The sequence below is a fragment of the Pongo pygmaeus genome, chromosome 8, assembly GCF_028885625.2.
Source record: "Pongo pygmaeus isolate AG05252 chromosome 8, NHGRI_mPonPyg2-v2.0_pri, whole genome shotgun sequence".
Classification (NCBI taxonomy): Eukaryota; Metazoa; Chordata; class Mammalia; order Primates; family Hominidae; genus Pongo; species Pongo pygmaeus.
The window spans coordinates 62,264,964-62,287,126 of record NC_072381.2 but is presented as its reverse complement, the minus strand read 5'-3'; the positions used below and the strand labels follow the sequence as shown (position 1 = coordinate 62,287,126).

The following is a 22,163-nucleotide window of genomic DNA, read 5'->3' as shown; positions in this document are numbered from 1 at the left end:
TGCACAATGGCCACCTCACTCACTTCTCACAGATCAGCAACTTTCTTTTCTTTTCTTCTTTTTTTTTTTTTTTTTTTTTGAAACAGAGTCTCACTCTGTCACCCAGGCTGCAGTGCAGTGGTATGATCTCAGCTCACTGCAACCTCTGCCTCCTGGGTTCCAGTGATTCTCCTGCCTCAGCCTCCTAAGTAGCTGGGATTACAGATGCCCACCACCATGCCCGGCTAATTTTCTTTTGTATTTTTAGTAGAGATGGGGTTTCACCATGTTGGCCACACTGGTCTCACACTCCTGACCTCAAGTGATCCACCTGCCTCGGCCTCCCAAAGTGCTGGCAGGGATTACAGGTGTGAGCCACTGCGCCCGGCCAGCAACTTTCCTCTCAGGCAGTCTTGCTCTTGCGTGGACGCACATATTAGTTCAGCTCACCTCCCGTTTGCCTATTTTGGTTGCTTCAGCAAACTCTCCTATTTTCCCAATGGAAATGTATAAATAACCAGTTGAACTGAAGGATCCAAAATAATACTTTGCGGCTACTCTTGAAGCCCATTCATAAGCAGTTCTTAGATGATAAAAAAAAAAAGTAGAGTTCAAGTTTGAAGGAAAAAAATACAAATTGGGAACCTCATGGTTTGAAATTTGAAACAAAAACATTTATTGCTCTTAGATTGGTTGGTCCTACAAATCTTGATCAATGTTTAATGCAACCTAAAAGGAAAACAAAAAGTAAATATGCCTTAATACAATTAGAACTGTGAAAAGGCACAAGCCAAAGAAATAAAGGTTAGGTAACTTCTACGTGACTACATGAATGAAACTTTCTGGGAGTTTCAGATGATTTCAAATGATACTCAAATTGAATATAACCATAAATTATGTTCTCAAAGTAGTTATTGTTCCATCCTTTCTTCTACTTCTCTTACTATGCATTCTCATCCTTCTTGTAGGCTCCTCTTCCTGTGGCCATCCCTTCAGTGTTGGAATTGCTAATGGTTCCTCCCTGAGCCCCCAGGCCTTCACACACTGCACACTCTCCTAGGTACTTTACTCACTCCCCTTGCTTCATTCAGCACATATGCCCATGACTGCTGAACTTATATCTCCGGCCTGGGCCCCTTCCTAACATCAACTGTTCTTGGCTGTTTTCACCTGCATATCTCAGAGCCACCTGAGAGTCAACATCTCTGCAACTGAAGCCATCATTTTTTAAAAACCTGCTTCCTCTTATGTTCATCAACTCATCAAATGTTAACACTCTTAACTCAGTAGCCCAAGGAAGACATTTAGGCTTCATCCTGACCCTGCCCCGCACTGATCCTGTGAGCCAATCTTAAATCCACTCAGTTCCCTCCGTCTCTGCTGTCTAACCATAGTCATCTTACATCTGGATCAGTGCAATAACTTCCTAAGTGGTCTCCCTTTTTCCACTCCTGCTCCACACCAATCCTCTCTCCACCTTATAAAAACACAGATTGAATCTTTAAGTCCTTTCAATAACTCCTACTGCACTTAAGTCCAAAATCCCCAAGGCAACATACAAGACCCAGTGTGCTCTGCCTTTATCCACCTCTCCAGCTTAAAATCACACCATTTTCCTAGCTCCACGGACCCTAGCCATTAATACTGGACGACTTCAGTCCCTTGAAAGCATTTTGCTGTCTCTATCCTCTGGGCTCATCTCAGGCTAATTCCTTGAACTTCACCTCCTGAGGAAGACTTGTCCAGCCCAGGTCAGGTCTCTCTCCCTACTCTGTCCCTCAAAGAACCTTCCCCATTGGCCCACGGCCCCCAGGGACAGAAGCCCAATCCATTTTGTTCATTGGCATTTTCTAGCTCCCTGCATAGTGCCAAATCATAGCTGACATTTAATAAAACTTTAAACAATTAGCACTGAGTCTGTGAAGCTCCACTTTCCGAACAGCTCTTGAAAATAACATTTACTTCAGGCCATCGACATCTTGTCCACTAGATTACTACCTCCTAAGCTGTCTCCTGACACCTACTTCTCCATTTTCTTCCCCACACTGTTACCAGATGGTCTTTGCAAAATGTAGTTCTCGTCATATGAGTCCCCACTGCCTTCAGGATAAAATCTAAGCCTCTGAACAGAAATGACAAGTGCTTTCATGGTCTGGCCCCTGCTTTCTCCCTGGCCTCAGCTCTCACCCCTCCCCGCCTCACTCCCTCTACACGCTCTCCTATCTGGGTCTTCACACCTTCCGTGCTCTCCGCCTGGAGCACTATCCTCAGCCTCCCATGCCACCAGTGAGTAGCAAATCATTAGCTTCCTTCCCTGACTGAGGTTCCTCAACTGTGCTAGCTGTCCCCCCTTGTCAGTGTACACCAATTAAAGTGACCAAAATGTACCCTTCTTCCAGGACAGTCCTGGCTTACATCTGCTGATCCGGCTCTCATTCTCAAAAGCATACTGGTTTGGACAATAAATTACGTGGTCCCGCTAACCATGACTATTAAATGCTCATCTAATTGTCTGTTTCTCCCCTGACAATAAACTCCATAAGGTCAAAGCCATCTGCCTTATTCATCACAGCATCGGGCACAGTGCCTGGCATGTGGAAGATGTGGTATGTTTGTTAAATAAACAAATGTACTTACATACTGGAGAAGCATGCACTCTCATTAAGGCATTCATCTGGTTCCAGGATTTGCTACTGAGAACAAAAATCGTGCCCCCCACACCAAATTTAAAGATTATATATTTCACAAAATGATTTTAAAACATATTTTGAAGAGGTTTTGAGGTCACAGATACAGAGATATAGATAAGCCAGTGACACACTTCACAAAAGGGCAGAACGCCAATTAGGAATATAATCCGCAACCAGGGAACTGATTTTCTTTCTCTGAAGCAAAAGGCTCATTTGCCAACCAATCCTGGCCTAGCCTCATTTTTCCCTAGGCTTTACCTAAGTAAAAAAAAATCAAAACCAAAAACAAAAAAGAGTTTTTTTACAAAACACGCTGATACTGACATCAGAAAACATTGGTTCATCAAGTTCTTCCACTCTGCTCAAGTTAGGTGCTCCATAACGATCGCTGATTTCAGCTAGTGTTTTGCCTGAGTCTAGTGTTGCCTCCTACAATCAAAAAATTGATTTTTACTTTTAAATGATTTCAAAATTAATACATTACTTTTCTTTCAATTTTGATTAAAAATTTTCTGATTTATAACATCAAAATTCAACATTATTAGTGGAATTAACCAATTTCTGTTAATGACAAGAGAATTCTGGTAATGAATTGAGTATCCTAGAATGTAAAGCTAGAATTCTGGTAATAAATACTAAAACTTTTTAAAAAAATACCTGCAGAAATTTAAAATAATTGTAAGTAATTATGTGGTAAATAGCTTCAATATCTCAAGAGAGCCTAGTTTTTTAAAATCCAAACACAAACTGAATGTCCAATTTTTACCTATTGTGAGATTTTGCTTCAAAGCACATTATTTGTGACTTGTTATTACCGGAAAATATATATGGACTATCAGTTTTGATAATATACTTGCTAAAAATATAGCTACTTATGCATCAAAATTAAGCTTTACATTCTAGGATACTCAATTCATTTCACATAACATAGAATGACTTTTTCTTCTCACCTCTGAATGTAGAGTATCTTCATTCCTAACTAGGTTTTCCATATTCATTCTCATCTCCTATAATATATAAAAATTAAGAAAATACTTTGAATATACTTCATTTTGATTTCATGTTTAATTTTTGGCATTTTTACTTTTACACAATGCTATGATCAATTTAAAGCAAAAATGCTGTCACTCTGAAAGAGAATGATCTGATTACACATTACAAAACTGCAGATCACAGTCTTAATACTCTATACTAATAGAAGGCAACCATGTTTTATATATAACTAAATAAAACTTTTTAAAAAATGAAATGGACTGAAACATTCAAACTGAAGCCAAATTATCTGCCAATATAAAAAGTGACAAAATAAAAATTCTAATAGAACCTTAGAACAAGAGATTTTAAGGAGAAACTACACTTAAGTAGAGTTTTGCACATACCGAGAAAGAAGTAAACACTTCTACAGGAACTAATCTGGCCCAATGCACAAGTCCTCCCACAGGACCTGAGCAATGCCCTCTTTAATACTCTGAGCACTGCAGTAGGAATATACTGCCCAATAAGGGAGGCTTCTTTCTGAATGTGAAACATTCTTCTAGTCAGCCAAACCTTGCTATGCCATCTACCTTTTCATTGTAAAGCAGCAGGGTGGCCTAACTGACCCTGAGCTGATTCATTTTGGCTGCTAGAAGACCAGTGATTTCTTGATCATACATATGGTTACCCTAATGATAGCGACATAAACAGCACTGTTTTCCCAAGACCACTCCATTTTCCTGGTAACTTCTTACCCAGCATCCACAAGGCTATATGGGGAACATCCATATTCTTATAGGACTATGCTCCCCTGCCACAGAGATGGATATTTGACACAAACTAAGCCAGTCAGAATCCTTCTCCAAGATTCTTTTCTTAACTGAAACTAAAACAAGGCATCCATTCCTCTTAGATAGCAGAAGCCACAACATTCTAAGCCTCAGAAGCCGTTAAGGCCCATGTTCCCTACCCATGTGCAGCAAAGCAGCCCATAGTGAAAGAGTGAAACTAACAACCAGGGAGCAGCAGAGGGGAGAGCCCTGGTAGCATCTGATTCTCTTGCTCCCAAAGTCTGAAAGGCCCAGTGATACCAGAGTCCTTCACAGTTTATGTGTTAAACCCTTCCTTCAACCCAGAACCCTTCCAGCAAACTTCCCTTTGCACGTAGTTTACATTGCGAGTCTGCAGCCATAAGAAGGCCAGGGAAAAGCACTTGAGTGGACTCATCTCTGAGCAATGGGCAAGGTAGTGGAACTTTGCAGGGGACTACCTATGCTATGGTGAGGGATGATAAGCCTATAGAAATAGGAATTACTAAAGTTATTCTGGCAGTGGTCACACAAGTTGATGATGCCTGGAGATAGTAAAATAACATGAGTGTGGCTCTCTGGAGCCACAAAATAGAGACCAATCCTTCCTATGGACTTTGAAGCACTTTAATGTAGCTATCAGGTCACTTTGATTAAAAAATACTTTAAATTCCTTTATTTTGATCACTGCCTTCTTGATATGTTCCTGTATTTTCTCTTTCAGTTTAGATCTGTGAATCTTTTTCAAAATTTCTTTAATTTTTAATTTTTACTGATATATAATAGCTGTACATTAGTTGTACAATACATGTACAATAGCTGTACATGTACATATTTACGACGTACATGTGATATTTTGATACAAGCATACAATATGTAATGATCAAATCAGGATATTTGAGAGATTCATCACCTTCAACATTATTTCTTTGTGAATCTTAAAGAGAAAGGGGAAGCTTGTGTATGTGTGCATATAGGCATATCCCTGTGCTCGCACTACACTCAGACTAAGACCGCATCAGCATCTGTATTTTTTAAAACTATGTATAGGGCTTTTATACTTTTAAAAAAAATCTCACTTTTTGATTTAATTCACCATTCATACTTTTTAAATATTGCTTTAATAAATGATTCTCTCATCTAAGCATCAATAAACATAATGAACATTGTCTATAAAACCTGCTTCTTTTTTCAGCTTTAATTATGGAATAAAAAGGGGGAACAACATTTGATTAAGAGATAGCAGCTATAAACTCAGTCATCTAGAATATTGGTCTATATGACTCACAGCTTTTGGATGCAGGAAATATGGGTCAAACTAGAGACCTGACATGATTGTATCATGTCAGCTTGGACAACATGGCGAAATCTCATCTCTACTAAAAATACAAAAAATTAGCCAAGCATGGTTGTGCGTGCCTGTAATCCCAGCTACTCGGGAGGCTGAGGCACGAGAATTGCTTGAACCCGGGAGGTGGAGGTTGCAGTGAGCCAAGATCACGCCACTGCACTCCAGCCTGGGTGACAGAGCGAGACTCTGTCTCAAAAAAAAAAAAAAGAAAGAAAGAAAAAAGTTACTGCATAGTTTATTTTAATGAAAGGCATGAAAGTTCATGGATGAACATATTTTAAAATGTAAATTCTTATTGTTACTACATTAACATAAAGACATATACTACTGCCTCCGAGATTGGAATACCCTCAATATTCAACATCAGCTACTATAACTAGGAACAGCTAACTCTTGACTAAAATGTTGAGGGTATCACTATTAGAGGGCTCACAGAGAAGTTTCACAAACACGATTGTATTTGATTGTATAAGAATCCAGTGAGACGGCCGGGCGCGGTGGCTCATGCCTGTAATCCCAGCACTTTGGGAGGCCGAGGAGGGCGGATCACCTGAGGTCAGGAGTTCGAGACCAACCCGACCAACATGGAGAAACCCTGTCTCTACTAAAAATACAAAATTAGCTGGGCATGGTGGTGCATGCCTGTAATCCCAGCTACTCGGGAGGCTGAGGCAGGAGAATCACTTGAACCTGGGAGGCCGAGGTTGCAATGAGCCAAGATTGCGCCATTGCACTTCAGCCTGAGCAACAAGAGTGAGACTCCGTCGCAAAAAAAAAAAAAAAAAAAAAAAAAGGAACCAGTGAGACATTGCTAATAGTATTATACTGCTAGCTCTAGTTTTGAAACAGGTAAACTGAGACTGAAAAAGGTTATGAGACTTGTTTAGCTAACACAGCTAATATGTGGCATATCTTCAGACTACAAATCCCATGGTCCTTCTGCTAACAGCTGAAATAAACAGTTTGAAGATTCTAGAGAGTTTTAAATAAAATTGACATTTATAAAACTTCAAGTTACCTTGTCTAATTGTTCTTGAGCTCTCTGTAGTTCTTGTATTCTCTGCCTCTCCTTTTCTTGCATTTCCAACTCCAGCTGCAATGCCAGCTGTTGCTGAATATTCAGAAATATGTCATATTACAGTTAGATTAATTGCAAGATAATTAAGTTTATACCCACCTTCATTTCAGAAACTTACAATAAATGGTCACATCCAACTAATACTTTAGTTTCTACAAATGTTTCCTGAAGCATAACATTTTTTAAAAAGATTTTAATCTTCCTTAATTGCAAATTATAGAAAGCACAATTTGTACAAAATTTATTTTCTCTTTTCTTCTTAAAGTAACAAATGAGATTGCAATAATTTTCCAGATAAATTTCTTTAAGCATAGATGGGTCTTCAAATAGCCAGACATTGGTTGTGGAAGAGTGGGTGAGAAACTCTTCAGAATATCATCTGACGGCTCATGCCTGTAATCCCAGCACTTTGGGAAGCCAAGGTAGGCAGATCATCTGAGGTCAGGAGTTTGAGACCAGCCTGGCCAACATGGTGAAACCCTGTGTCTACTAAAAATACAAAAATTAGCTGGGCAGGGTGGCACACGCCTGTAATCTCAGCTACTCGGGAGGCTGAGGCAGGAGAATCGCTTGAACCTGGGAGGTGGAGGTTGCAGTGAGCCGAGATTGTGCCATTGCATTCCAGCCTAGGCAACAGAGTAAGACTCCCTCTCAAAAAAAAAAAAAAAAAAAGAAAAGAAGAAAAAAGAATATCATCTGAAATCATGACTAACCAACAATATATTTGCTCCCAACTCAGCATATCTGTCACACTAGAATAGGGTTCAGCAATAAAGCCTGTGGGCCAAAGCCAACCCACCTCCTGTTTTTTATAGCTTACAAAGAAAGAATGGCTTTTACATTTTTAAATAGAAAAAATTTAAAAGAAATAATATTTCACGACATAAGAAAATGGTATGAAATGTAAATTTCAGCATCCTTAAAGCTTTATTGAAACACAGCCATGCTAATTTGTTTACATATTGTCTATGAGCGCTTTTGTGCTGCCATAGCAGAGTGTAGTAGTTGTAACAGAGACCACATGTGGTGCACTCACCACTTTGCCTGGCTGCCCAGCACACTACAAACCGCAGTAACATGATTGTAACAGCAGTGTTTGGAGTGCCATGGTATCACTATATTGTGACATTTTAAAAAATTATATCCATTATGTCAAAACAAGAAAGCCAGGGATGGGTGGGTTATTCCTGTAATCCCAGCTACTCAGGAGTGAGGTAGGAGGATTACTTGAAGCCAGGAGTTCAAGACCAGCCTGGGCAGCATAGCAAGACCCCCATCTCTAAACAAAATTTTGAGAAAAAAAAAGAAAAATAGTGAATTTTGAATGTCGCATTTTTAAGGCACACTAGAGTGTGTATTATTCTGTTATCAAATTAAATGGCAAAATATGTTTCCTGCTATACAGTGCCACTGTACTAAAAGAATATAATAAATATCAACATTACCAGACTAAGCACTCATCACAATAGTCCCAGTTCACAGAGCACAAAGGTCAAAAAAAATTAGAAAATTTAAAACAGAATTGGCTGGGCATGGTGGCTCACACCTGTAATCCCAGCACTTGGAAGGCCTGAGGTCAGGAGTTCAAGACCAGCCTGGCCAACATGGTGAAACCCTGTCTCTACTAAAAATACCAAAAAAAATTAGTCAGGCATGGTAGCAGGTGCCTGTAGTCTCAGCCACTTGGGAGGCTGAGGCAAGAGAATTGCTTGAATCGGGGAGGTAGAGGTTGCAGTGAGCTGAGATCGCGCCACTGCACTCCAGCCTGGGTGACAGAGCGAGACTCTGTCTTAAAAAAATAAAAATAACAAAAACAGAATTATCACAGCAGAATTTATTTACAAAAATTAAAAATGAAAATAAGTCTGCAACAAAAGTAGGGTTCCAAGAGGCTCATTTGTTATGAAAGCAAGGAAAGATATTTACCAATGGTGAGTGAATTAAAACATGTTTTATTTCAGTGGCCAAAAAAATGTGTCCAGGAAAAAACAAACTTGTCTAAGATTTTAGCCTTTTGGTGAGAACAGCTGCTCAGAGTTGACACTGGGAGCAACATCCATAGTCAACTAATAACAAGGCACATGATTCTGGTGGCTTTCCTTGGCTCCTGATAAGCAGACAGATGTTCCCGACACTGCTCAGTTGCTGTTTATGGAAAGGGTCAACGCTGAGTTTGAAGTGACTGAAAAACCAAACCTCTATGAATAGCCTTTGATATGGTTTGGCTGTGTCCCCATTCAAATCTCAACTTGAATTGTATCTCCCAGAATTCCCAAGTGTTGTGGGAGGGACCCAGAAGGAGGTAACTGAATCATGGGAGCTGGTCTTCCCTGTGCTATTCTTGCGATAGTGAGTAAGTGTCACGAGATCTCATGGGTTTATCAGGGTTTTCCACTTTTGCTTCTTCCTCATTTTCTCTTGCTGCCACCATGTAAGAAGTGCCTTTCGCCTCCCACCATGATTCTGAGATCTCCTCAGCAACATGGAACTGTAAGTCCAATTAAACCTCTTTTTCTTCCCAGTGTTGGGTATGTCTTTGTCAACTGCTTGAAAATGGACTAATACAGTCTTCATGGAACAATTACAGGCAAGAATATTTTCAAAGTTGTGTAGAAACACTGATCAATACAACCTGCAGTGAAATCTGCTAAGATGTGTCATAGCTGACAGTGATAAAAATACGTGTGGAATAGAAAAAAGCTGATCTGAACAAATTTACAAAGTCATGAGAAAATAGGGTGTTTAAAGCCAGTAAGTGTTCATCATATTATTCAACAGCAGCTACTCTGTGAAAGTATTTGAATCTATGATGTGTCATTGATCCAGCAGTGTCAACAGTGACCTTCATTCACTCTTGTAAACTGGACCATCAATTCTGCGAATTTTTGTCAGAAACAGAAGCGGAATATATCCTGATGTCCCACCACACAGCAATTCCATGGCTTAACAGTTATATTATGAATTTTTGAGCTTAGGGCCAAGATTTAACTTTTTATTGTGTAAATTGAAGGTGCACATAATGTTTTGATATAGATATACACAGTGAATGCTTACCACAGGTAAGCAATTTCAATATCCATCATTTTAGACAGTTACTTTTGTATGGTAAGAGCACCTAAAATCTACTCTCTTAAAAAATTTCCAGTACACAATACAATCTTATTGGCTATCATCCTCATGCTGTACTTTAGATCTCTATATTTATTCATACTACACAATTGCAATTTTGTACATTTTGACCTACATCTCCTCATTCTTCTTCCAGGCCTACTCCCACTCCACCTCTTGGTAACCACTGTTCTATTCTCTCTTTTTATGTATTCAACATTTTTTTTTTAAGATTTCCACATAGACAGCATGTGGTATTTTTCTTCTGATGTCTGGTTTATTTCACTTAACATCATGTCCTTCAGTTTCATCCATGTCATCACAAATGCCAGGATCTACTTCTTTCTTAAAGCTGAATAATATTCCTTTATATATACATATATGTGAGATATATATACAAGATACACATGAGAAATACGTCTTACGTTTTTTTGACAGGGTCTTGCTCTGTCACCGAGGTGGGAGTGCAGTGGTGCTGCCTCAACCTCCGGGGCTCAGCAATCCTCCCAACTCAGCTTCCTGAGTAGGTAGGACCACAGGTGCATGCCATCATCATCATGCCTGGATAATTTATACATTTTTTCTAGAGATGAGGTCTCCCTATGTTGCCCAGGCTGGTCTTGAACTCCGGACCTCAAGTGATCCTCAGGCCTTGGCCTCCCAAAGTACTGGGATTACAGGTGTGAGTCACTGTGATCAGCTTACAATTTATTTATCCAGTCATCCACTGACAGACATTTACGTTGTTTCCAAATCTTGGCTATTGTAAATAATGCCGCAATGGACATGGGAGTGCAGGTAATCTCTATGAGGTGCTGGTTTCATTTCCTTTGAATACATACTGAGAAGAGGAATTACTGGGCCATATGGTAGCTTTTAATTTTTTGAAATACACCCATACCGTTTTGCATAATGGCTGCACCAATTTGTACTCCCATCAACAGTGTAGAACAGTTCACTTTTCTCCACACCCTCACCAATATGTGTCTCTTCCCTTTCTTTTTTTTTTTTGAGACGGAGTCTTGCTCTGTCACCCAGGCTGGAGTGCAGTGGCGCAATCTCAGCTCACTGCAAGCTCTACCTCCCGGGTTCACACCATTCCCCTGTCTCAGCCTCCTGAGTAGCTGGGACTACAGGTGCCCGCCATCACGCCCGGCTAATTTTTTGTATTTTTAGTAGAGACGGGGTTTCACCATGTTAGCTAGGATGGTCTCAACCTCCTGACCTTGTGATCCGCCCACCTCAGCCTCCCAAAGTGCTGGGATTACAGGCATGAGCCACTGTGCCCGGCCATGTCTCTTCCCTTTCTGATAACAGCCATCCTAGGCCGGGCACAGTGGCTCACGCCTGTAATCCTAACACTTTGGGAGGCCGAGGTGGGTGGATCACCTGAGGTCAGGAGTTCAAGACCAGCCTGGCCAACACGGCGAAACCCCGTCTCTACTAAAAATACAAAAAAAAAATAGCCAGGCGTGGTGGCGGGTGCCTGTAATCCCAGCTACTCAGGAGGCTGAGGCAGGAGAATCGCTTGAACCCAGGAAGCAGAGGTTGCAGTGAGCTAAGATCATGTCACTTCACTCCAGCCTGGGTGAAAGAGCAAGACTCTGTGTCTGAAAAAAAAAAAAAAAAAAAGCAGCCATCTTAATAGGGGTGAAGTGGTATCTCATAGTGGTTTTGATTTGCACTTCCCTGATGACTAGTGGTGTTGAACATTACTTGTCACTTTTGATAATATACCTGTTGGCCACTTTTATATCTTCCTTAGAGAAATGTCTACTTAGGTCCTTTGCCCATTTTTTAATTGGGTTCCTTTTTTTTTTTTTTTTTTTTTTTGCTATTGAGTTTGCATTCCTTATATATTTTGGAGATTAACACCTTATCAGACCTTATCAGATATATGGTTCACAAATATCTTCTCCCAATCCATAGGCTGCCTTTTTGTTTTGCTGATTGTTTGCTGTGCAAGAGCATTTTAGTTTGACCTAGTTCCATTTGTTTAGGTTTGCTTTTATTGCCTGTGCTTTTGGTGTCATACCCAAAAAATCATTGCCAAGACCAATGTCAAGGAGCTTTTTCTACACTATGTTTTCTTCCAGGAGTTTTACAGTTTCAGGTCTTCCATTTAGGTCTTTAATCTATTTTGAACTGATTTTTGTGTATGGTGGAAGACAAGGATCCAGTTTCATTCTTTTGCATGTGGATATCCGGTTGTCCCAACACCATTCATTGAAGAAACTATCCTTTTCCGTTTGTGTTTTCTTGCAGGGCTTGTCAAAAATTAGTTGACCGTATATACTTGGGCTTATTCCTGGGTTCTCTATTCTGTTCCACCGGTCTATGTATCTGTTTTTATGCCAATACCATACTGTTGTAATTACTATGGCTTTGTAATATAATTCTGGATCAAGTAATTTGATACTTTCAACTTCGTTTTTCTTTCTTAGGATTGCTTTGGCTATTCAGGGTCTTTTGTACTTCCATATAAATTTTAGAATTGGGTTTTTCTGTTTCTGTGAAGAATGCCATTGGAATTTTGACAGGGATTGAGATGAATCTGCAGATTACTTTAGGTAGTATAGACATTTTAACAATACTAACTCATGATATATGAACACAAGATATCTTTCCGTTTATTTGTGTCTTCCTCAATTTTTTGCATTAGTGTTTTACAGTTTTCAAGGTATAGATGTTTCACCTCTTTGGTTATATTTATTCCTAAGTATATTATTCTTTCTGAAGCTATTATAAATAAGATTGTTTTCTTGGTTTCTTTTTCGAGTAAGTTATTGGTAAACAGGATTTAAATTTTTCTTAATGAGAAGAAATACTCCCAACCACTGTTATCAAACATTAAATGGCTTTGGAAATTAGCTCCGGCTGCAGACTTGATAATGTTTCTTAATTCATTCTAAAATTACACAGCAAAACATCACTCATGTAAAACTTACACTGCAGTAAACTCAGTTCAACAACAACTCATGTTGTTTGAATCACAAGTAACGTAAAGCTGCTTTATACACTTCCAGTGCTGTCAAAACTAGAACAAGATATTAGATCTCCGTTCCCAAACAAATTGGCAGTGGATGTATTTTCCAACCTCAAACTACAATTCCAGAGTGTTTGTAAGGCCTCAACGTAAGTGCAAAGGAAATTTCCATATTTCAAAATCCATTTAACTATGCAATTAAGAAGCTTCCATCAACCTTCAGTTGGAAGTGGCTATTCTACAAAGTAATGCATGCTAAAAGGCAAACAGCAAGAGAAAAACAGAATTCTAGAAATACCTTCTAAGGAATGAATATGCTCAATTTAAATTATACACACATAGACTGATAACAATTTTTGGCAGTAACTATGTAAAAAGACATTTTCAAGGATGAAATACATAAAACCTCATTACAGATCAGCATTAGCAGATAAACATTTTTTTTTTTTTTTTTTTTTTTGATGCGGAGTCTCGCTCTGTCGCCCAGGCTGGAGTGCAGTGGCGCGATCTCGGCTCACTGCAAGCTCCTCCTCCTGGGTTCGCGGCATTCTTCCGCCTCAGTCTCCTGAGTAGCTGGGACTACAGACGCCCACCACCACGCCCGGCTAATTTTTTGTATTTTTAGTAGAGACGGGGTTTCACCGCGTTAGCCAGGATGGTCTCGATCTCCTGACCCTGTGATCCACCTGCCTCGGCCTCCCAAAGTGCTGGCATTACAGGCGTGAGCCACCGCGCCCGGCCTGCAGATAAACATTTTTAAATAGATTTTGATGATAGACCACACTAACGCTGAACTTCAACCAAGTGAAATGTTATCTTTTAAATTTTTTTTTAAATTCTCAATAGTAAACCTGTCTAACAAAAAATTTATATTCAATGATTATTATTTGAATTTCATCAACAAAACATTTGCAAAAATTCATTTTCTCTCGTTATTCCTACATAATATGCCATAATGCCTTCATAATATCCTCAAATTTGCCTCTTGGCCTGCAAAGCATAAAATGTCTACTATCTGACAATGCATTCTAAAATAATAAATTTTTACAAGTAAAGATATAATAAAGTGATTGATATTTTATTTGCAAAAGGCTTTTAAAGGTAATTTATTGGTATTCCTATTATCACCACTAAGATAAAAGTGATGGGGTAGGTAGCTGAAATGCAGAAACAGTTTCAATCAACTTTCAGACATTGGTAGAGGAAGTTAAATAACTCCAATCTCTCAATAATAATGCAAAGTGTACTTGTAAAATAACAATCTGATTGATCAAAACAACCAGCTTCTTGACATTTTCAAGAAACTTCCAAAACCTAATCCCTTTCTTCACACATGAGCAAAACCACTCAAAGCCATTCAAAACAAATTTTAAAAAAGCTCTTACTTCAAAACTAAGCTCTTACATAGAAAATGGCAATAAAAATACTTCCCCGTTCACAAAAAACTAGGCTTGCAGAGAGTGCCTAAAATGTCAAGGAATTTCAAGTCAGTGGTACTGACTATGAGGACAACTGCTTTTGCAACCAGCAAGGAAATAACCAGAGTTCCCAACCTCCAGCTCACATGACTCAGAAGGCACCCAGAGGCCTCTCTGTTTTTCTTCATCTCAGCCACACTCTCTCAAGCCTTTCTCTGTTGATTGGTCTCTCCTATCTATTTCTGCACACCAATCTACTCCGTTAACTGGCCATAACATCTCCTGCATAATATTATTTTCTCTTCCACCCTAATACAATACTTAGGATTCAATGCACAGTGGATTAGTTCATACTGGTCAACATAATATGGCTAGAGAAACTTGTTATTGCTAGTATTGCCAAATTATGCATAAGTAGGATAAAGTAGGCGAGCCAAAGAGAGTTATGTATCTACCACTTACGATGTAATTGCCTAGGGGAAGGAGAACCACTGGGAATTCTCTTACTTTTGACAGACAGGGACAGATACCAGCTATAGGAGCTGTAAGAGGAAGGATGGCTCCTCATCCACAGTTGTGGCTGCTGCAGGAGGCACCTGGCCTGTTTGGATGACAGTTGACACCCAACTCAACACTTTTTAACCTCCCCTCAAGAATAAGCCAATGACTGAAAATGAAGACTCAGAGGCAGTAGAGTTTTCAACAGCCCTATCCTTCTAAGGGGCCTGCAGTTTTCTACCTCAATATCAGGGATAGGAGGTTAGTCAGAGAAGCTATTTGCCAGGTCTATATTTTTCTTTCTATCCACATACTCAAATAATAGGCTTCTTTCCCCTTTTTAAATATGTAAATTTGAGTCAAGACTCTGGGGTTAAGTATTATCTGGTAGAACTATAGAAGTGGCTTAAATTTAGCTTAGAAGCTCTCTATAAATTAAATCAGTCCAGAAGCCACTCTGGAACTTTCCTCTCTCCAGCTTGTACTCCATGACCTATCCCTTCAACAATTCCCTTACCAATATCTTCAGCTCCCTAATCATGCTACCCCAATCCTGCTTCAATTAAAAGGTCTGCCTGCTCCACTTCTTCACTCAGACATCTGGGCCCAAGTGAAGAGAATCACATCATCACATAACCAAACCAAATGGCACGATTACCAGTGCTTGATCTTCAACTGCTACCAGGTAATGCTAAATTATATCCCTCAACTCTCTCTTCCATTCTCCAAAGCTGCCATTTCTAACTTCACCACTCTGCCGACACCTCCTACCTTACAACCTTGTTCTTAGCAGGTGAACATGGTGCCTACTTCATAAAGAAGACAGAAACAGTTGTACACAGAAGGTGCTTCCACCAACACCATTCTCTCCTCTTTCCCTTGATTATAATCAAAGAAGCGCCTTCTCCCTGCCTAACCTATGATCCAGGTCCATTTCCTCTCATCTCCATGGTGAGCTGACCCTACGAATCAGCCACTCTATTTCCTAATGTCACCTGCTCACTCCTCCACTACTGTGCTCTTAAATCAAAACAAACACAAAAACATCTCTCCTTGCTCTCAAAATCTCCTTGAAAGCATTGCCTACATTTTCCATCTCCCCTGCCTAAGTCCACCCACCCCCACCACTCCATCCACACTGTCACGGTGGCCTCTGATGAACACTTTTCCATTCAGCAATAGATATGGTTGACCACTCAGATCTCACCAAAACACTCTTTCCCTTTGCCTTCTGTGACAGCACACTCTGTATTTTCCTCTTACCTGGAGGTATGGCATCTTTTGTATCAGCAACAACAGTGTGGAAAGGAATGTGTATGTGTGTATACAAGAATGCACTCAGGAAAACTCATGGCTGCTGCTTCTCCAGCAAAGAAGACACACACACATCCATAAAGATGAAGATATTAGGAAGCCATATCTAAATAACTGGAGCTGGGAAGTTTATCAACATTTAGGCTGTGCCATGCTGAGGTTGGCATCGTTAATTCCAGTCCCCTCTGAACTCTCCTACTTGCCTCACCTGCTGAAGTAAGAGTTCCTCTGCTTTGAGCCTCTCCATCATTTCCTGCTCCATCAGAGCTAATTCTCTTTCACTCTCTAGCTCGGCCATTTCCTTTTGTCTCTAGCATTGTTTAAAAACAACAGCACACGACTTCTTAGTGAGAAAGCAATTTGTAAAAGCAATCTTGAAAGCACTTAATAGGGACAATTAGGGAAAGTGTTAAGCAAATTATAGCCCAACCCTTTGGAAATGATATAATAATTTGGGAAGATATTTTATCTGAATAATGAGCACAATATTAAAGTTATACATTGTGTATGATCACAAGTACATAAACATAAATCTATAAATCTATAGAAAAAAGACTTCCCATGGAAGGAATTACCTAAAAATCTAAATAGAAGTCTTCTTTGGGTAATGTTTTCTCCTTCCTGCTTTTCATGTTGTTCAAGTTTTTGTATAATAAACATTATTTTTATAACAGAAAAATAATAATGTTAAACTTTTTTAAAAGCAGACAAGTTGGACCAGTTTTTTTTCTTCTAATTTCCTAGAAGCAGATTCCTACTTACCAGTTGTTCCATGGTCACATTTTCCTTGTACTTGTAAATCCACAATGCTAAATATTCTATTGGATCCACTGGGCGAACTCTTGCCACTTCTGCAAGACCTTGAGTTAAACATGCCCCAAGGTGCTTTTGAAGATATATTGACTCCATTTCTAACTCCTAAATAAAAACTCCTAAAAAGTAAGTGTTTTTGCATTACTGCAGGATATTTTCAATAAAGTCACTATAAAACTAAAGTCCAGTGAGGTGAACAAAGCCTTACATACACCCTGCCCTCAGTCATGGACACCTCCCGTTGGGGGTGTCACAAGAAAGCTGGCCCCAGGAAACTTCTAATAGTTTCCAAAAGGGCTCCACGGAAGTCACTACAACTAACATGGTTTCAAAATCCTGAAGGACTCTCAAGTCCAAGAGTCAGAAAAGAGATATTATCATTATTGATTTCAAGTTTACTTGATGCCAAGTAATGTGGGTCTCATTTAATCCTCACAACATACCTGAAAAATGGGTATCATCATCCCAGTGGGAAGAGGAGCAAGCCCAGGCACAGAGAGCGTAAGTGCACAGTTCAGGATTACACAGCTGGCAGATGAAGGAGACAGGGTTTGTACCCACCTCTTGATTCCAAAACCCTAACCCTAAAGACTACACTAAAATGTTCCTCCTAAGCCATGAGAGCCGTTTTTACAAAGCATCACAATAGTCCACCTTTTGAAAAAAAAGAAAATCCATAAATTTCCAAGGCCAAAGAATAAAAACTCAGCCTCCAAATAATAACATATGAAGCTCCTCACAATCTGGCCCCAACTTTCTTTTCAAGTTCACCTCCAGACATCATCTCTCCTGGCCCCAGCACACCCTGGGCTCTAACTCCATGGACACGCCTGGCTAATTTTTTTTGTATTTTTAGTAGACACAGGGTTTCACTGTGTTAGCCAGGATGGTCTTGATCTCCTGACCTCGTGATCCGTCCGCTTCGGCCTCCGAAAGTGCTGGGATTACAGGCGTGAGCCACCGCGCCTGGCCGACCAGATTGTTTTTAAAACAGAAAAGGAAAAATGCAGCACCCAATCTCTTTCAGGTGCTTTGAAAAAATTGATCACCCTCAGATTACCCTTAATATTTTAAGAAATCGGCTGGGCACAGTGGCTCACGCCTGTAATACCAGCACTTTGGGAGGCCGAGGCGGGCGGATCACAAGGTCAGGAGATCGAGACCATCCTGGCTAACGCAGTGAAACCCCGTCTCTACTAAAAATACAAACAAATTAGCTGGGGGCGGTGGCGGGTGCCTGTAGTTCCAGCTACTTGGGAGACTGAGGCAGGAGAATGGCGTGAACCTGGGAGGCAGAGCTTGCAGTGAGCCGAGATCGCGCCACTGCACTCCAGCCTGGGCGACAGAGTGAGACTCCGTCTCAAAAAAAAAAAAAAAATATATATATATATATATATACACATATATTTTTGTTTGTTTGTTTTTAAGAAATCCAGACTCTTCTGAGAATCTGATGAAATGTAGTCAATTGTTAAACAAATGTATAATGAATATTTGCCAGGCACGGTGGCTCACACCTGTAATCCTAGCACTTTGGGAGGCTGAGGTGGGTGGATCACCTGAGGTCAGGAGTTCGAGACCAGCCTGGCCATAATGGTGAAATGCTGTCTCTACTAAAAATACAAAATTAGCCGGGCGTGGTAGCACATACCTGTAATCCCAGCCACTTGGAAGGCTGAGGCAGGAGAATCACTTGAACCCGGGAGGCAGAGGTTGCAGTGAGCTGAGATTGTGCCATTGCACTCCAGCCTGGGCAACAAGAGTGAAACTTCGTCTCAAAAAAAAAAAAAAAAAAAAGAATACCTATTATAGGTCAGGCACCATGATAGGTACTGGGAATACAAAACTATTGTGAATTGAATGTCTGTGTCCCCAAAAAATCCGTATGTTGAAATCCTAACTCCCAATGTGATGGTATTAGGAGCCTTTGGGAAGTGATTAGATCATTAGTGTGGAGCCCTCATGCATGGGATTAATGCCCTTATAAAAAGACACAGGAGAGAGCTTGCTCTCACTCTCTGCCATCTGAGAATAAAACTAGAAGACAGCCACCTGCACACCAGGCAGAGGGTCCTCACCAGACCCCAGAAATGCCAATGCCTTGATTTTGGACTTTCCAGCCTCCAGAATGGTGAGAAATAAATGTGTATTGTTTTTAAGCCACCCAGTGTTGGTAATTTGCTACAGCAGCCCAAACTAAAACAAAAACAGTCTCTGCCTTCATGGAGCTTATAGATGAGATGGGAAGATAAATATTTAAATCAATACATATGAAATTGCAATTAAAATAAGTACTATGCGACCAGACAAGAGGAGTAGCTGATCAAGTCAGAAAAGTAAAAAAAAAGCTTCTCTGGGGGTGACATTTGAGCTAAGCTTACATTTACTGAAAAAAACAGTAAAATTAACATGACAAAGAAGAGAAGGAAGAGTCTTCTAGGTATGAGGAAAGGCCCTGATATAGGAATGAGCATGGCAATTACAGGGGATAGAATGCCACTGTGTCTAAACTTGTCCCTGGACAAATGCATCTAGCATTTTGCATAAAATTTCAGAGACAGTGACATCCTGGGGTCCGTCCATAACCCCCAATTTTTATTCTATGGATGAAACCCAGGATGTCAGTGTCTCTGAAATTTTATGCCATAACCATGTGCATATGCCATATGACAGTGGGGGGAGGGCAAAATGGTATAACTCCTATGGAGGAGAATTTGACAACATCTAGAAAATCACATATGCATTCACCCTTTGACTCATCAATCTTGCTTCTTGGATCCTATCTCAAAGACATAGTTGCAAAAATATGAAATGGCATATGCACACAGTTATTTCCAGCATTATTTACAATAGTCACACTGAAGCACCATCTAAATGTTCATCAAATTGGGGATTAATAAGAGCAACACAATGGATTATTATGCAGATGTACAAGAGAATGAGGAAACGAGAGAGTGATCTCTAAGACACAGAATAAAGAAAACGAGGTGCTGAAATTGTATATGGTCTGTCATCTTTTGTATTAGCAACAGCAGTGGGGAAAGGAATGTGTATGAGTGTATATATAAACATAGTCATAAAAACTCTAAAAACGGAAAACAAACTGGCACAAATGAACTTAATTCCAAATCAGGTTGATGTTGGTGTCTTAACTACACAGAGAAAAGAATTACTACAACTGACTTTGGAACACAGTATCTTCACTGTATTTCTTCAGTAGGATATACCTGAAAGACCAAAACGCTACACAGACATCTCAAAGTCATTTGAAGTGAAGTTAAAAAAAAAAAAAAAGTGAACAGACTCCTGTTGCTGCTCCAGAAAGATAAAATGTGGGAAGGTAGGAAGGGGACCATTACCCCTAAAGAGAAAACTTCTGGCCTACCAGTGGGGCCAAGTCAGGGGAGGCTCTGTCTCGGATTTCTGGGCATATCAGTGGGACCCAGGCAAGGCCTGCCAACTCCCTTAGCATGTTCCTGTCTGTGAAACGAGGATAATACCCATCTCTCCTGTGGTAAGCAATGTTACTTTTCACATACACCAGCAGGCATCTTGGCTCAACATAAGAATGCCCTTTCCCACAGAAACAGCTGCCTCCAGCCTGAAGAAGGTGCCACAGAGATGGAAGGAGATTCCTTACTCACACCTGGGAGACAGCTAGCCAGCCAGCCGACTGGGCGGGGGCACCTGGGCAGGGGTGCCAGACTTCTCAACTAAAAACCCAGCTCGCCCAGGTGACTCTGAATTTCAGATAAACAACGAATAACTTTGCATGATACTATACTTGTACCAAAAAGTAACTCGTTTATCTGAAATTCAGTTACCTGAGCATGCAGTACAGTATTGTATCTGGCAACCTCCCAGGGCGCTCAGTGTGGTTTTCCCACCCGGGAGTCTGGAAGGGTCTCCCGCAGCCCGCAGGAGACGCAGCGCTCCCCGCTCAGTGGGGGCAGGAGGAGGACAGCCGGCCGCTTTCGGGAACCCCAGGCGCGAAGCGGCCTCTCTCCGCCTCAGGTGAGTCCTGCTCGACGCCCAAGGCCCAACGGTCAGAAACGGCTCTGCCCGCCGGACCCAGCGAAGCTAGGGGAACAAATCTCAAAAACAGTTCGGGCCTTTCCGGTGCGCTCACCCCTACACACGCGCCTGCTCGCCACCCGGGAGCCGCGTCCCGTTGCCAGGCAACGAGAGCCCGCGCCTCAGGAGCCCGTGTAGGCGCCGCAAAGCGAGAGGGGCGCGCGGATAGGTGAGCAGAGGGCACGCAGTGGGCGGCGGAGGCGGAACGCGCAGCACAGAGGAGGGGGCGTGGGGGTCGTGCTGCAGAGAGGAGGGGGCGTGCAGGAGTAGGAGCAGGCGGCACAGTAGAGGGGGCGCGGCAGAGTAGAGGGGGCGTGCAGGAGTAGGAGCCCGCCGCAGAGTAGAGGGGGGGCGGCAGAGAGGAGGGGGCGTGCAGGAGCGGGGCGCCCAGCAGAGAGAAGGGGTCGTGCAGAAGGGGGCGCGCGAGGGGGAGGGGGCCAGAGAGGAGGGGGCGTTCAGGAGGCGGGCGTGCGGCAGAGAGGAGGCGGTGTGCAGGAGGGAGAGTGCGCACGAGGGGGCAACGGGCAGAGAGGAGAGGGAATGGAAGAAGGGGAGCGCGGCAGAGAGAAGCGGGCGCGCTTCAGGGGGCGGGGTCCAGGGAGGAGAGGGCGCGTAGGAGCGGGGCGCCAGGCAGAGAAGGGCGGGCACGCGGGACGGGGGTGTGCGCCCGAGGGGTCGAGGAAAGGCGTATGTGGAGGCGCGCGGGGTGGGTGAGCCGAGGAGACTTGTTACACAGAAACCTGGACGAGTAGGGGCACACAAACGAGCAAGGGACCCTGACTGGCAGGCGGGCATGCTCTGGGAGAGACAAAGAGTTGGCGGGCTTGGAGGAGGAACCAGGAAGGGCAGCCAATCGGAAAAGGGCGGAAGACCTTCCAGAGTCCCTGGAAGAGCGTCACTGCAAGCTGCTAATAGCTTGGCAGTTTCACAACTCTGCACCTTAGCTTTTGCTGGTGACCTCTGCTTGGTTCCTTTCAGAACCAATTCAGGTGCCCCACCACCAGGAAGCCGTCCAGTCTCCACCAGGCCCAAGCCTTTGCAGTCTTCCCTGGCCTAGTCGTCTGTGCGTG

The 22,163-nt window shown here is 41.7% G+C and overlaps 2 protein-coding genes across 19 annotated transcripts in view; one reads left to right on the top strand and one right to left on the bottom strand.

Moving 5' to 3' along the window:
* Window positions 1–628: 628 nt before the first annotated feature.
* Window positions 629–22,159, bottom strand: DYDC1 (DPY30 domain containing 1). Of its 15 annotated transcripts, none has more exons than XM_054503710.1 (8): window positions 21,149–21,174; window positions 17,463–17,673; window positions 16,969–17,138; window positions 16,415–16,516; window positions 6,823–6,915; window positions 3,620–3,676; window positions 2,994–3,098; window positions 632–708 (listed from the first exon to the last, which is right to left on the bottom strand). In XM_054503710.1, the coding sequence occupies exons 3-8, from the start codon at window positions 17,113–17,115 to the stop codon at window positions 679–681; spliced, it is 534 nt and encodes a 177-aa protein (XP_054359685.1). In that variant the 5' UTR covers window positions 17,116–17,138; window positions 17,463–17,673; window positions 21,149–21,174; the 3' UTR covers window positions 632–678. The 15 variants fall into 15 exon arrangements, with proteins under 15 accessions (XP_054359678.1, XP_054359690.1, XP_054359685.1 ...); XM_054503707.1 differs by having other exon boundaries at window positions 17,463–17,547; window positions 20,844–21,168; XM_054503708.1 differs by having other exon boundaries at window positions 17,463–17,547; window positions 20,660–21,164.
* The window catches only part of DYDC2 (DPY30 domain containing 2), a 39,185-nt gene continuing 26,323 nt past the window's right edge, over window positions 9,302–22,163 (top strand). The window contains exon 1 of one of the 4 annotated variants that reach the window (XM_054503696.1): window positions 9,302–9,372. In XM_054503696.1, the coding sequence (XP_054359671.1) occupies window positions 9,340–9,372 (33 nt within the window). In that variant the 5' untranslated portion in view covers window positions 9,302–9,339. Of the gene's footprint in view, window positions 9,373–21,190; window positions 21,263–22,163 lie in introns of those variants that run through there. The other 3 variants (XM_063669895.1, XM_063669894.1, XM_063669893.1) reach the window with 3 other exon arrangements.

What these genes read in the sequence shown, in the direction of transcription:
- DYDC1 (XM_054503700.2), bottom strand. Translation starts at nt 17,115, where the DNA reads ATGGAGTCAATATATCTTCAAAAGCACCTTGGGGCATGTTTAACTCAA. An exon ending in ATGTGACCATGGAACAACTG is followed by an intron (nt 16,517 to 16,968) that starts GTAAGTAGGAAT and finishes AAACAATGCTAG; the next exon opens with AGACAAAAGGAAATGGCCGA. An exon ending in AGGAACTCTTACTTCAGCAG is followed by an intron (nt 6,916 to 16,414) that starts GTGAGGCAAGTA and finishes CTGAATATTCAG; the next exon opens with CAACAGCTGGCATTGCAGCT.